Source organism: Lissotriton helveticus, chromosome 1_2 (genome assembly GCF_964261635.1).
Source record: "Lissotriton helveticus chromosome 1_2, aLisHel1.1, whole genome shotgun sequence".
Lineage (NCBI taxonomy): Eukaryota > Metazoa > Chordata > Amphibia > Caudata > Salamandridae > Lissotriton > Lissotriton helveticus.
This window is the reverse complement of record NC_136058.1, coordinates 189,912,381-189,927,750: the sequence shown is the minus strand read 5'-3', so window position 1 is coordinate 189,927,750 and position 15,370 is coordinate 189,912,381. Positions and strand designations below refer to the sequence as shown.

General features: G+C 47.0%; 1 protein-coding gene across 46 annotated transcripts in view; it reads left to right on the top strand.

The window, feature by feature from the left end:
* LOC144799531 (uncharacterized) overlaps positions 1-15,370 on the top strand; it is a 5,513,712-nt gene that overhangs the window by 1,427,763 nt on the left and 4,070,579 nt on the right. For all 46 annotated transcript variants that reach the window (XR_013603860.1, XR_013603862.1, XR_013603865.1 and 43 more), the window contains one exon: positions 13,833-13,959. Coding sequence is in view for 43 of the 46 variants with exons in the window: in XM_078671256.1 (XP_078527382.1) it covers positions 13,833-13,959 (127 nt within the window). In the remaining 3 variants the exon portion in view is untranslated. The remainder of the gene's footprint in view (positions 1-13,832; positions 13,960-15,370) is intronic.

The following is a 15,370-nucleotide window of genomic DNA, read 5'->3' as shown; positions in this document are numbered from 1 at the left end:
TTGGTTTTTGGAGGGTCTGCGCCTTCTCGACCGTGCCTACCAGGTGGTCCATGTATCTGAATTCTTTTGGAAATTGTACTTTATGTGTGTTTCAAAAAATCTTTTCTTTGTGAACTACCATGTTTCAAAAACTCTTATGAATTAAAAACTCATTTGATTTTGAGAACCGAAACTTATCTGTTGCCAGTGATATTTGGGTCAATATACAGAATATCTCTTTTTGATTAAATACACAAGAATATAAATCACTTTAGATTGCCGGGGTATTCGTACATAAATATTGTGTCTCATAGTAAATGCTTGACAGTTACTATGAACTTCAGCATCTAGGTAGTAGGGTGCATATTTATCCTGAGTGGCACCAATTGTTATTCTCAGATCCATTGAAATTTGAATACATTATATTTTCTTGACCCTATCTGTTGTCATTTGTACGTGAGGTGCGCCTCCTTTACATTGCTACCAGGAAGTGTTGTATGAAACATCCCCCATGTTGTTGGTGCCATAGATTGATCACATTTCGGTCTTGTGCCACCACAGGCAAGTGAGCACATTTTTCGTAATCGAAAACATTACCACTCCATCAATGTGTGGTGGAGCCTACTTATGGTCTGGTCAAGTAACGTTTCTGCTGCCTGGATAAGACCGGAGGCGCACTGGCATACTCGCCCAGGAAGGTGTGTCAGATCGTAGTGGCATGCTGCATGCTCCACAATCTGGCCATTCGCGAGGATATTCCCCTGCTCATGGATGATGATGAGGATCCAAGGCCGCCGCCTGCACAACAACCGGAGTTCAGTGATGAGGACAGTGGAGAGGAGGAAGGTGGTGACATGCGTCAACAGCTCATCACCCGCTACTTCACTTGAAAGTGGGTGACGAAGTCCAGCATATACATTGTCTGGTGAGATTGCTGTTGTCGTGAAGAGCTATGTGTGAATGGTTTAAACAGCCAGATGTGAAGTCACCTGTGTGTGGATATGTGACTGTGACATGTCACCTGTAAATGTATACGGGAGTGTATGTTGACACTTTTAGCCCATTGTGTTGTCTGCATGTTGGTTTATGTAGATGGTTGGTGTAGTGTAATGTCTGTGATGCCACACTCACAGCAGTGAATGTTGTTCTTTTGTGTTCCCCTAGGTGCCTCAAACTTATCCTTGCCTACATTCAGGATAACTTATGGACATTTTGAAGACTGTACATCCTACACTAAAGACAAATCTGACACAAAAACAGTGTGTAAGGTATTTTATTTACAAAGTTGACATGTGAGGCGGTTGGGCAGATTTACATGGAGGTGGTGATGGGGCAGTGAGTTGACAGTCATGGTAAATGAGAAGTAAGAGTAGATACAACTTTGATGTGGTGACCCAGTCCAACAGTCAGGTGCCATTCACAAGGCAGTGTGGGAAAGGAAAGTCCAAACAGTCAATGCAGTGGGGAAGAGGGTTGTTATCAGGGGTGGCTCCGTGACTGGCGTTTGGCTCGTGCTTTGCCTCCAGAGACTCCCAGGCTCTATTTCGGACAGCCCCATGGTCGCTTGGCTGGGGCTGGCCCTGCTGTGGTGCCAGCGGCGTCTGAGGACTCACTCCTCTCTGAGGCCGCAGGGGAGGATGGTGAACTGTCATCCTGCGGCAAAACAGAGGGGGTGGAGGTGTTGGTTGGGATGCACGCATGTCCCACAGTAACGCCACTGGCTGACCCATGAGGTCTACCATTTGTCTAATGCGTGTGTCGATGGACCTCAGCAGCAGGATGAGCTCGCGTAAAAGATCATACAACCGGCCTGTTTGTCCCTGGGTCTGTTCGTATGCCCCAAATACTCTGGTGATGTGTTCAAGGGATGGGGTCCCAGCCTCCTGGTATCTGAGGGTGACCCTGGCCCTCCCACCTGCCCTGCTGCCACTGACCTGTCGCCTCGCCACTGTGGATCCCCGCACACTCTCCCTGCCATCCTCAGTTGTTTGTGTGGGGTCAACATCCCCTGGGACAGGGAGGGTGTTGTAGGTGGCGCTGGTGTTGGTGGTGGCGGTGGACGCACAGGCCGTAATAGCAGGGGTCTGCTGTGCAGTTGGTGTTGCAGCAGACGTGGTGGTGGGGAAGATGGGATCCTGGGACATGTTGCTCCCTGGCACATCAGATGGGCCGGCCTTGGGCTCATCGTTCAGAAAATCCTGGGAGTCTATATCATATAGTCCATGTACCGGGGGGGGGAGACTGGCTCTGCTGGTCGTTGATGTTGTCCTCAGCAGTAAGTTCTTGGTCACCTGTGGATTAGATGGGGAATGGTCATTGTTGTGCACTCTGCAAGCATTCTGTTAGTTGTGTGTCATCCAATGTCTGTACACTACACAATTGACAGATCTTCACATCGTTTTCTATGTGCACTACTGTGCCTCCTAACATGGTGCAGAGGTACATACATTACATGTTGTGAGGCATCAATGCATACCATGCAAATCGTACTGGAGTCATGTTCACAGGGACCTGTTGCCATGTAGGGACAGGCACAACATATTTTCATTGTTGTCTCCTGTTGATTTGTCTGACCTGGCAGACATCACATCTGGCCATGGACTGGCCATTGTATTGTACTTGCATGACTTTTTCCTGTCATTTACAGATTTTGATTTATGAGCCCACACATGCTTCCTAAATATTGTCATGGTTCTTGCTGATTGGGCCACAAGGCAATGCCCTCATCAGTGTGTGCTGTGAATGGTTGTACCCAGTTTTCCTTGTGGATGTGCATTGGTGTGTGACTCTTTGGTAGCTGTGACAGTTCCCTTTGCTTACCTGTGTGCACACTGTGCGAGTCATGCAAGGTCGATGTGCATATTTGTGCAATGAGAGGGCTGGTGTTGCCATATGGCATGCTTTAATTTGTGACAAATGTGTGGGTGCACGTACGGGCTACCTACCTGTTAGGTGAAGGTGAACAATGCAATGGTTTCCAACTGCTTGTGGGTGGGAGGGAGTGCTCCATCTTGCTCAGCTAGGAAACAAGGGGACATGGTGGGAGTAGTATTGTAGGCCTCCCACCCCTAAACAGCACAACCTGGGAAAATGGCTAACTACCTGTTAGTTGAGGGTGAACAATGCAATTGCTGCCGCATGCTTCTGAGGGGGTGGGGAGTGCTCCATCCTGCTCAGGGTTGGGACAAGGTGGACTGTTGGGAGTTGTAGTGCGGGCCTCCCCCCCCCCACAGACACCCTCCCAGGTAAGATGGCTGACTACCTGTTAGTTTGTTTGGTGTACTGCAATGGCTTCCATCAGTTACTGTGTGGGGTGGGAGAGGGCTCAATCTTGCTGATGCTATGGGACAGGGGGCAAGGTGGGAGTAATAGTGCAGGCCTCACACCCCCAAACAGCCCTCCCATGGAAGATGGGTACCTACCTGTTAGGTGAAGGTGAACAATGCAATGGCTGCATGCTGCTTCTAGGTGGGGCTGGTGCTCTAGCCTGCTAGGCCGTGGGCCAGGGTGCATGGTGGGAGTAGTAGTGCAGGCCTCCCACCCACAGACACCCTCCCAGGGAAGATGGCTACCTTCCTGTTATGTCATTTGGTGTACTGCAATGGCTTCAAAGTGCTTCTGGGTGGGGCGTGGGGAGGGCTCCATCTTGGTAGGTTGGGGGATAGGGGGCGTGGTGGGAGTAGTAGTGCAGGCTGCCTGTGCTCATGCTTTCTTGGTAATATTGCTAGCTACGTTTAGATAAATGGGAGTGAGTGAAGGTTGGATCTGTGAGACAGGTTTTTGTGGGTGTGTGGTGCAGATGGATGGGATTTGTCTTGGGTGGTGTGGGTTTTTGGGTGTGCAAGACAGTACATATCAGTGTGTTGGTTAACATTTGTTTGTACTTACCAGCCTCTACTCCCCCGGATTCTCCTGTGAGACTTTCGGTATGCAGTATGGCAAGCACCTTCTCTTCCCATGGTGTGAATGCTTTCATTGGGATGGGAGGGCCTCTGCCAGTCCGGTTAGCCAGCTAACAGTTCAGTTCTTGCTCCTCCTCTCTTTGACAACCCTCTGCAGATCATGCCACCTCTTCATGATCTCCTTCTTGAATCGCGGGTGGTCTCTACTGCATTGACTCTTTGTACTATCCTCTCCCACATTTGAGTCCTTGTGGCTAATGGTGTCTGTTGGACCAGGCTACCAAACAGTTGTGGTTCCTCTCTGACTATCTCATTTACCATGACTGTCAACTCACTCTCTGTGAATTTGGGCATTTTATGTGTGGACATGGTGTGCAAAATGTTTGTGGGTGCAGGGGTCTGGGTGGTGGGTGTGGTGTGGGTGTGTGAGGTGTGTTATGTGCTGCGGGCCTGTTGGTGCTGGTGCGATGGTGGTAGTGGTGGTGCTGAGTGTGCTGTGTTCTTTTGCCTCTCCTCTCAAGGCTGGTGGATGCCCTTCTCTTCTGGTTTGTTGCAAAGGATTGTAGTAAGTGAAGGGGCTAGTTTTATACTCAGCTATGTGGGTGTGTCCAAATGGGGTTTTGCTGTCAGGTGTGTTATGGGTGTTGTCCTGGGAATTGTATGTTTCTGTTTGGCATGTATTTGTTTAATTGGGATGTGTTTTGTGTATTTGGGAGGCATGGCTACTTTGATTTGTGCACTGTTTGGCATTATTGTGGGGTTGTAGAATCGTCCGCCATGTTTTGTATGGATCGTCCGCTGGGGTGACTGTGCTGCAGCTCTTCCGCTGGCCCTCCCATTGACTGCATTATGCGACCGCGGCGGTCGGAAACAGTGGATTGTACCGCGGGACCATCGGGGATATCCTAATTTCCCGTGCGGTGTCTCCGCTATGCAACCGCGGTTGGATTTTAGACGTCACCGCCCGCAACTGGCGTTTTTTCTTGCCTTCTTCCGCCGCAGTTGGTCATTTTTGGCAGTTGTTCCTAATTTGACAGCCGATTTTTCCATGGTCCCAGTGGACGGTTGTTTTCTGCTTCCATGGCGGTCGGGGTGGTTTTTCGACCGCCATCCTACTGGGCCCCTTGGTGTCTAATAACTGTGCCAATGCCTATGAATCCATAAACCATCCATCAGAAGTGCCACACTGTAACCCATTTATCCCATTACCTGTTCGGGGATATGTTCCCCCGGGGGATTCTTTACATCTGCAATCATTGCGGACCATATTCGTGCATCCTCTTCCTTTCTATCATCTTTTCTAATGTGTTTCATCCTGACCAGTTCAGCAGTTGCCCACTCTTACAAATCTCTCAGCCACCTAATTAACGGAGGTGGAGTCGGGCTAAGCCACATCAACTTTGCCTGTTGCAACTGTGCACATGATACACAAATAATGTAAAAAATGGATGGACCAGAAGGCTTTTGCCAGTCAACACTTGACAATTTACTCAGCACCTTTGATAAATGGATGAAGAGTAAAACTTTAGAGCTCAATGCTGAAAAGGCCAAGGTTACAAACACCATTGTGCAGAGATATTTCCCAAGACATTACAAACAGAATAGGAGACTGCACTCCAGCCTAGCACTATGAACCTTCATTCTGTATTACAATAAGACATCCATGGAAGGCTGTGCTTTCCCTGTGGAAAGCGTCAAGCTCTGTAATTATTGCTAGCCAAAATTCGAAGCATCCTGCAGCATTTAAAATTCAGAAGAGAGTTGAAAACATGGTTGTTTTTTAGATCAATACATCAGTCGTTAACCCTGGAATAAAAAACCTCACATCGGTATAAGTGCACTTTAGGGACATTGAACAATCCCAACCAGCACAACAATGCAAGATAACCGGCTCTCTGCTCAAACCCTGAACCTCTGCTTAACAGTGCCTCAGAATTATCTTGACATACAGATGGAATATGATAGCTGCCCCTCTCCAACTTAAAAGAGGACTTGTGACTTAATATCACAATTACCCTCTTCGACTTAACACCTGGAAACCTGCATCCTGTCTAATGAGATGGAGGAATGTAGCTATAAACCCCCATATTCCATATACTCATATTTATGTGGGTAGCGGTCCATACCCCAGTTAGGCGATATTCCAATATACTGTAATATACTGCTGGATGTGTTTGTGTTTGTGGGGGTTTATACACAAACCAACATTATTACATGGACGTAAGAGTACGTAAGATTTAGTCAAGTCTGCTGGTTATGAGCGTGTGGGTAACAGCACAGATACCCAGATGCATAATTAAATCAAATGACACAAACCAACATATCTGGTCGGGTGTGTCTTGGATGTAAGTAGCCTGCTGACCTTTTAGTTATAAGGTTGCTTGAATGTGCCAGGTCCAGGTGATATTTGCTTTGGTGTGAGGTGCATAATGAAAAGTAGGAGGGATTAAACTGTAAAACTTGAAAAACATTATCAAGCTGGTCCCAAATGAGGACCTTCCCAAACCATGTCGCAGTTGCATGCTGCTTCCAACCACATTAGTTCAAAATAGGGCTGGGTTGTGCAGTGGCGACAGTCTCTTTGTGCCCTTGTGGTGTGACATCTGTGTAATCCCTCGTACAGGCCAGCGGGCCTCAGTTAAGCATTTAATGTGTTAATGGTGGTGCAGCATGGAGTTATATCATGGTTATTTATTTATTTATTTATTTTAAAGGTTTTATATAACGTTGGCTAGACCCGGAGGTATCAGAGAGCTTTACATGAGTATCAGACCATAATTGCAGGTTACATTGTTACAAAGGTCACACAGTTATTAGAGTCTGGCAACATAGTGACAAGTAAGGTTGAGACAAACAAAAAGGACATATACGTAAGGGGAAAAGCATGCAAGGGTAGAGATTCAGGGGAGGAGCGGTAAGATCAGGGGAGGTAGACAGAGAATGGAGGAAGGAAGAGGAGGGGAGGGTGAGAGACACAGCATGGTAAGAGGAGGGAGGGGTGACGGGTACACAAACCGGTAGACGAGTCAGAGCTGCGTCCAAAGTCCAGTAAACTGTGATCCCAGGTGAAGTAGTATCATTTCCCCATCTCTGTTGTGAGAGGCTCCCTACATGCAGTAGACTCTCTCAGAGGGGTATCTGAGACTCCAAGGCCTACATACTGGATACCTCCCCAAAAAGGGGAGAGGGAGTGCTTTGGCAAGGGGTGCCATACCATACCTCAACTGTGAATGACTCCCTAGCCGCTGTGGACTCTCTCAGCGGGTTAGCTGAGACTCCAGAGTATAAATCTTGGATCTTTCCCCAACAAGGGGAGAAGGAGTGCTTAGTCAAAGGGCACAAAAGAACAGGGGTCCAGGCGGTGTAGCGGGCAAGCGGAAAGATTCAGGTGAGAGGGGATAGGAGTAAAGGAAGTAGGACAAAGAAAGAGTGCTAAATGGGAACAGAAAGATAGATAGGAGACAAGGAAAAAAGCAGAGTTACATAAATACGATGAGAGGGGGGTGGGCGAGATAGGGAGATGGAGAGAAAAACTGTGCCCAAAGTCCGGCTGGGTAGGTGACGGTCAGGGGATGAACCAAGGCCGATCTCCTCAATAGCTGAACAGAGCAGCTCCACCGGGCATCAGACATAGTGTGCGGACTCTGCTGTCAGGATGAAGATCAAGAGTTCTTAGAGATTGTCAGATTTGGGGAGGGGGGTCAGGTTGTTACCCCTAGGAGGGGAGTTCTGATCTGGGCCTTCTCACCGGCCCTCCTGGGGAGGAAGCTCAGTGTATTAGGGTGAAGTGGAGATCCATTCAGGTTAGATGATGATGTCAGAAGTCTGTGGTGTCACCTCTGGGAGGTTTGGCGATTCTAGCCCTCTGGCCATTTGTGAGCATGGTCCTCTTCAATCATGGATTGAATGGATTCTGTGTCTGGATCTAAACTGCTGGGTTGGTCACCCATCGTTGCTGCGATCTGTAGAGCTCTCCGGCCCTCTGTGATGATTTGTTCCAGATTAGGGAGCGTGATTGGTGCGATTGACTGTGTTGCTTGTTCCATTTCCGTATTCCTGTTGCTGCATGTCTTTGCCTTAGACCCAGATGCCGAGCATTCCAATGTGAATCCAAGGCCCTCCAGCCATTCCCAGGCCTACACAGAACATTGGGTACGGGATCTTTTGCTGGAGAATGTGCTGTCCTCTCAGTTTGTGGTGGAAGGCACACACAGAGTGCCATCCCGTAGGCCTCCCCATTGAGCGGGGCCTAGGCCCTATCTGATCAGACTGTTGAACTTCAGAGATTGGGACGCAATACTGAGAGATGTGGAAATCACTAGACATACCTGTACCCAATGTCTGCATCATGTTATTCCTAGACTACACTGCCCAAGTACAAAGACGCAAAGGCTCCTTTTAGTTGGTGTAGAGACGTCTCCAAGAGCTAGGAATGCGCTATTCCCTTCTGTTACCAGCTCAACTTCGAGTAGTAGTTGGTTGGGGAGCGCTCCGTCCATCATCCCCTTTGGTATCGCTTTGTTCGCCCTAAGTTGGCAGGGTATGCCCAAACGTGGGTCCCTTGCTCACTTCGCTACTGGATTCAAGATAGCCTGGCTGATGAGGGTTATGAACCCAAAACCGGTCCCAGGATGCCTGTTTCCGGTCCAGGGAAGACATGGCTTGGCAGTTCGGGCTGGACTGTTCCCATGAGGCACAGGGTCAGACTGATTTGCATATGGCCATATCTGACCTGGGGTGGTGGAGTGAGCTAAAGAATGATGATGGATTAAACCCAGATCAGTTGACTGGGGGTGAGTGTTGGATTTGGTCAACCGCTCCGTCCATCATCCCCTTTGGTATCACTTTGTTTGTCCTAAGTTGGCAGGGTATGCCCAGACATGGGTCCCTTGCTCACTTTGCCACTGGATTCAAGATAGCCTGGCTGATGAGGGTTATGATCCCGAAACTGGTCCCAGGATGCTTGTTTCTGGTCCAGGGAAGACATGGCTTGGCAGTTCGGGCTGGACTGTTCCAATGAGGCACAGGATCAGACTGATTTGCGAATGGCCATGTCTGAACTGGGGTGATGGAGTGAGCTAAAAAATGATGATGGATTAAACCCAGATCAATTTACTGGGGTTGAGTGTTTGATTTGGTCAAGCGCTCCGTCAATCATCCACTTTGGTATCACAAAGTTCTATGGGGCATCTCGACATCCCGCCTGTGCAGAAAACCTGCCTTCCGTTGCTTGGCGTGTCACCTCGTTTTGGAACTAAAAAGTAACCCTCCATCATCTGGAGGCCTAGAAGGGGACAATTTGAATTAGTCATCAGAACCCGTCTCAGTTGGACTTGGATGAGGGGATCTCATCAGACTGCCCTCCCTTGTCATCAATCCCACTACATCTGGGTGGTAAGGGAATATTCCCCTCAGGGGGAGATAGTGTAGTTTTTTTTTGCAAGATTCAGTTATATTGAAGCAACATCTAAGACCCTTAATGAATTAGGCTATCATGCGTAGGATTTGATCAAAGTTAATAAAATGGTTTCTACTAGGTTGTTGAACAGAGTGTTACCTTGGTCCAATTGAGAGATATTGCATCACTTGTATTTTAACTCTATTTCTAAAATGGGCTTCTGGGAGGAGGGTGTGTTTTAATTTTGTTGTCAATGAGTTCTTTGAATGTGAGGTGTGTGTTTGGGGAAATCCGAAGGATTTTGTGTTGTCTGACATGTTTTTATGTCAGAGAGACAGGTTTGAATATGCTGATGTTTGACACTGGTGGCAAACGTCTTACTCAGGTTGTGCTTCAAGTACGTACTTTACATCCATTTCTGGATGAGGTAAAGTCAGGATATGAGTTGCTTAATGTCATTCGTTAAGGAGATTTTCAGGTGCAGTAGCGTGTTATCAGTGTATTTATGGATCTTGATGATTTTGATGAGTATAATAGGTTTTAAATACACACTTTAAAGTTGACGGGGAGATTATAGACCCTCTGGTTCTCCACAGCTGATGGGAAGTTTCTGGGGTCTTGCAATTCCACCCTCTACAAGTTGATGTTTGTTGGCAAGATAGAAGGAGATTCATTGCCGGACTGGAGCAGAGTTTCCATGGGGTGAATCAGAGCTTGATAATCAGCTGTGCTGAAGATAGCAGTGATGTCAAACAAGTGCACGAGGCAGAGTGTCTTTCAGCATTGACGAGGAGGATATTGATCACGTCTTGAAGTGTAGCAGACTCTGTGCTTCAGCATTGCGTGAAGCAGAATTTATAAATGTATAGAAGATTTGTTTTTGCTGATCTGTTCCTGGAGCTAGGTTGATATCTTTTTGATAATTTTCCTATGAAGGGTAGATTGTTGATGCAACTAAAGTTGGTAAGATTGCCTGGGCCTAGGCTTCTTCCATCCACCATGAAGCTTCATTCCCTAATGGAGGCATTGATGATGATGAGTAAGGGAGTAAAGACATCTTGAAGTTGGAAAGTTGTCTTTGAAGAAGGTGGCCTGAACAAATTTGAGGAAGGAGAGTTCCGCCTGTGGGATGAGATTAAAGGCAGTTCACTTGGGCACAGTGTATGAGCCGCAGATGATAACTTGGATGCCTGCGTTGTGCTGTTGATATAATTTGGGGTATAATTGTGTTGATCTTCTTGGTAAACAAGTGATTAATGGCCTTGCATTTGTCTGTTGATGGAGGGACTGGCAAGTGCATTGTTTCATGGCCTTAAACAAAAGTTTCCTTCTCTTGGTCACTTTTTTATGGTTTAGGTAATTTTATTGATTCTATATAGCATAACCACAATACAGCATAAGTCACCAACAACCCTTATCCGGTAGAAGTTGCAAAGGGAAGCTTACTTAGTAGGTAGCCAACCAAGTAGGAAGAACAGAAATTATAGACAGATATAGTTAGAGAGGAGGAGGAAAAAGCGTGAAGGGGGAGGGAGGCGCACTGCCCCTCTAGTGCGAAGGTGTCCTGCACTGGTGATTGCAGTCTAGTGTTATGCGCTGTGTTCGACGACTGTCAGTCGCAAGATCTGCAGGTATTGGGGACAGGATAACTTGCGAAACTCGTCCGAAAAATATTGTAAGCAAGGCTGCCACATCTTATCGAACCGGGGGAGTTGTTGTGTGGCTGTGGCAGTCAGCTTCTCCATTCCCAATATTTCCCATACTTTATGTAGCCAGTCTTGGTGAGTGGGTATCTTGTCCGTTCCCCATCCAGCTAGAAGGAGTTGCTTCGCTGCCTCCAATGTAAGAGTGATAGCCTTGCCTTTAGGCCATTTAATGGGTAGGTGAGTGGATTAGGCAATCCCAATAGTATGTAGTTTGGAAATGTAGGTATGTCAGTATTGAACATTGTGTTGACGGCATCCAAGACACCCGACCAGATTGATACTATCCTGGGGCTCTGCCATAAAAGGTGTGTGAGTGTGTCTTGTTGGCCTCATTGCCGCCAGCACAGCCCATCCCCCTGTGGTCCCACGTGGCTACTCTGGCTTGAGTGAGGTACTAGTAGTGTGCTATTTTGAGGAGCATTTCCCTACTGGTGGTGTTGAGGGCGGATATTCGTGCTCGATGTAAAATGTCATTCCACTTTTTGTCTGAAAAGGGGCGCTGGCACACTCTCTCCTATCTAGTTCTTGCGGGAGAGGGTGGAGGGTGCGTGCACTGCGTTAGAAATGCGTAAATGTCAGAAAGAAATTTCTTAAGTTTGTACCGTGTGAGAATCCACTTCTCAAAGGGCAGTAAGGGTCTACCAGCCTCTGGTTGGATCAATGGACGGGTCATCTAGTGTGCTACTGCCAGATATTGCCATCTCGCAATATCCGGGAGGGGGTAGCATGCTTGTAATGTGGTGAAATCCATGATTCCATCTGCGCCAAAGAGGTCACCCACTAGCTTGCAATTGCCCTGCCACACCCTAAATCCTGATGCCGTGGCCGCCGCAGGGTAAGTCTGGGTTTGCTATCAATGGTCTGGGATATCGGGGTGCAGAGGTCTCGTTTCCGCGGTACCCTGTCCCAGACTCCGATTTCGATCTCGTGACTGAGGAGATGTACACACCCACTGGCCTATGAGGTTTAGGCAGCCATGGTATTTTCCAAATATGTGTACCTTCAATGGCTTGGTCTATAAAACACCAGTGTTTTTTCCGTGAGCGTACGGGACCACGCTACCATCTATTGCAGCTGGACTGCCATGGTCACTTTTTTGATAGTGGTCTTATAGAAAGTAGCTTTACTTGAGGTCATGACGGAAATACGTCATACCAAACGGCAAGTATTCCTGTTGTGTCTCTCCCATCTTGCTTTATTTACTCAGTCTAAATTTCTGCCTCTGATGATATTTCTGTACTGTTATGCTTATTCCGACTTAGGCTGTTTTTATTGATACTGAGATTTTTCTAATGGAGACATCCAATACTGTGACTAGTAGGGTGGCTGGTTTCAGGTTCTTTTTAACCAGGGTTGTTTCACATAGAAAAATAAAGTGGATTGGACGTCTTGGTATGAAGAGGATTGGTGGGACACATCATTTACGTTTTATTTCTTGAACAAACTGTTACTATTTTATGCACTTTATATGTATAGCTGCACAGGTGGCAGTTACCTGTTTATATTTTGCTACATTAGACACTAAGGTTGATTGATTGATTGATTGTGGGTTTCTAAAGCGCTAGAATCGACTCCTGAAGGAGTATCTCTGCGCTGTAGACCGCTGGGGAACCCGTCCTGGCTTTCCCTGTGAGATGGTACCTACTGGGTATCTCCAAGGTGAAACCAGGCATCCCCGGCGTATGTGGGGGGCCGTTGTGGAGATGAGGCAAGCTAATGCCCAGAGTTGCCGAGTGTGATCCCTAGTTAGAGTAGGCACCGAGGCGAGAATGATCGAGACCGTTGCCCCTGGTCCAGGACCCTGCCGCGTCGGAAATTGAACCCTGGTCCCCAGCTGTCCTCTGTTCCTGGGTCTGCCGCCTCTAACCAGTGAGCCACACCACTCCACTTAGGTTATAATGCATATGTGGAATGGGTGTGATCAGAGGGTGAAATTGTGGGATGTTAGAACATGTGTGTAGAGGCTGAGCACTGCTGTCCTTGCTCTTGATGGAAGATCAGCATACATATTACAAGCGTTTTTCCTTCACACATTTTGGGGTCTATTATAATGTCAGGTGGATTGCCACCGCCATCCGACCGACATTATCTCCCGCCGCCTCCCATTTCCCCCACCATATTATGATGGTGGTGGTTCCGCGGCGGACGGGAAGACCGTCCACCGCTTTTCCGCCAAGTCGATGAGTCAACCGGGCAGAAAAGGGTTGAATATGGTGGCGGTGTCTGCAAGACACCGACATCCATATTACTATGCTGGCAGGATGTAGCCTTTCCGTGGTGGCATCGCCACCACGTAAAGGCATGCAGTGTTCGCAGTTGAGGGCCCGTAGCGGGTCCCCAGGGTGTTGGGAGGGTGGGGGGTGCACATGGGGGGTACCTATGGCATCCCACGGCATTTGCATGCACAACGTGGCAGGCACTGCGCGGTGCCTGCCACACTGTGCATGCAAATACACAAATGCCTTTTTTGCATTGTGGCGGGTGCTGCTGAAAGCACTGTCCGCCGCAATGTAAAAAATGCGGGATGTGTCCACTAATGTGGGGGGCGCATCCTAATTGTAGATTCTGGACCACCGCACACATAGCGGGCGGTCCCATTTCCCGATGCGATGGCAGGCAGACTTTGTCCGCCTGCTATCGTAATAGACCCCTAAATGTGACACATGGGCTTTGAATAATGACGTATCCTACATGAACCTTAAGAGTTCTACATAATCACTTAAACAATCGCTTGCATTACTACAAAATTCATTATATTGTTCCACCTGCCAGGAATACACAACTCTGCATATTGTTTCATTTTTGCTGTTGAATTTACTAACATGTCCCATTCTAATTATTTTTCAGCAAGCAATCTCCAGTTTCTATAAGAATATTGAATGGGAATGCTGGTCCAAATCGATCTACACCTTCTGCCTATTCAGGTCAACCATCTTATAAACATTATCATCAACGATCTAAGGAGAGATTCCAGGTACAAAATGTTGCCTCTGAACTGACATGCAACACACAATTCTCATTTTAGTTGCCCTTGCTCATTGATATATATTTTTATCATAACAGAAATTCAAATGAACTTTATTTGTATGACCGGTTATGCCAAGGATATGTAAGCTAATAAAAGATATATATCCATGCTCAAAACACCGCTTTTCTTAGCCTTCATCAGTGCTTCTTCTTTGATTTTTCCTGGGAAGTCTTTTCCCACTCAACAATTACTGTAAATATGTTATTCATACTTTTGAGTTTCACCCATTCTCACTCTATGGGCACCAGCCCATTATTTGCAGGAGCAGAGAATCCTGCAACCGTTAAATACAGTATTATGTTCTTGGTACAACACACTTGTGCATCCTTATTAATACACATACACACCACTTTGATTGTATGCAAGAACTCTAACAAACTCCCTTTTTTTGCCACTCGGTGTGGATCATAAGATGCACCTCTCAGGCTCAGTAACTCCGTATTGGGTCTATGCCCACATATTGTGTTGTGTTTCTGCCTCCTTCTTTCGTTCAGGGGTCCTATGCTGCAACCCTGGGTCTTTTAAGCCCTGAATGTCATGTCACTTTTTGCAGCTGCTGCCCATGTACACTCTGTGTTTGGGAAACACATCATCTAGTGCATTTCATTTGTTTGAGGCTTGCATTAGCCTGCCTGCATGCAAGTCAAGCAAGGATGGACCTATCCCACAGGAGTCATTAGATGTCATCAGTTGGCCTAACGGCTAGGGCGCTCGACCTCAGACCTGGGGATCTGGGTTCGAGTCTCGGTAACGACGCCAAAACCTCCTGTGATTCTGGGCAAATCACTCAATCTCCCCGTGCCTAAAATGAAAGTGTGTCCTCATGTAACGTAACTGGAAAATATGTAAATCGCTCTGATACCTGATTCGGTTCGGGTCTAGTTCGCGCTATATAAAACTCTGCGAAAAAAAAAAAAGTAGGGAGAAGCATTAAGGTGCTTGATACTGGGAGTGTGTGAGAAGCTGGCTTGGTATATGATGCACACTTATGTAAATGGGCACCCTGCACCAATCCGGATCACCCATATAGTGATTTTAGTGGTCTAGACAACCCAAGCACTCTAAGTGGTAGCTGCGAAGAGCAGCCTTCAGACTAAATCTTCAGGCTTAGTCCAGAAGGTGTGTAAAGCAGCTTGTTTTACCAGAACATCATCTTATTGATATAGATAAAGTGAAAAAAACACACAGTGTATTTATAAACATATGTATTTATTATATAACACTTATTAACACATACAGGTATCTCCTAGCCAGAGATTCACACAATGCACACAATACTTTTAAACAGAAACAGGTAAGTAGCACATAATACACAGTGGTCACAAGGGGGGACCAAATCAAATACTAAATTAGTGGA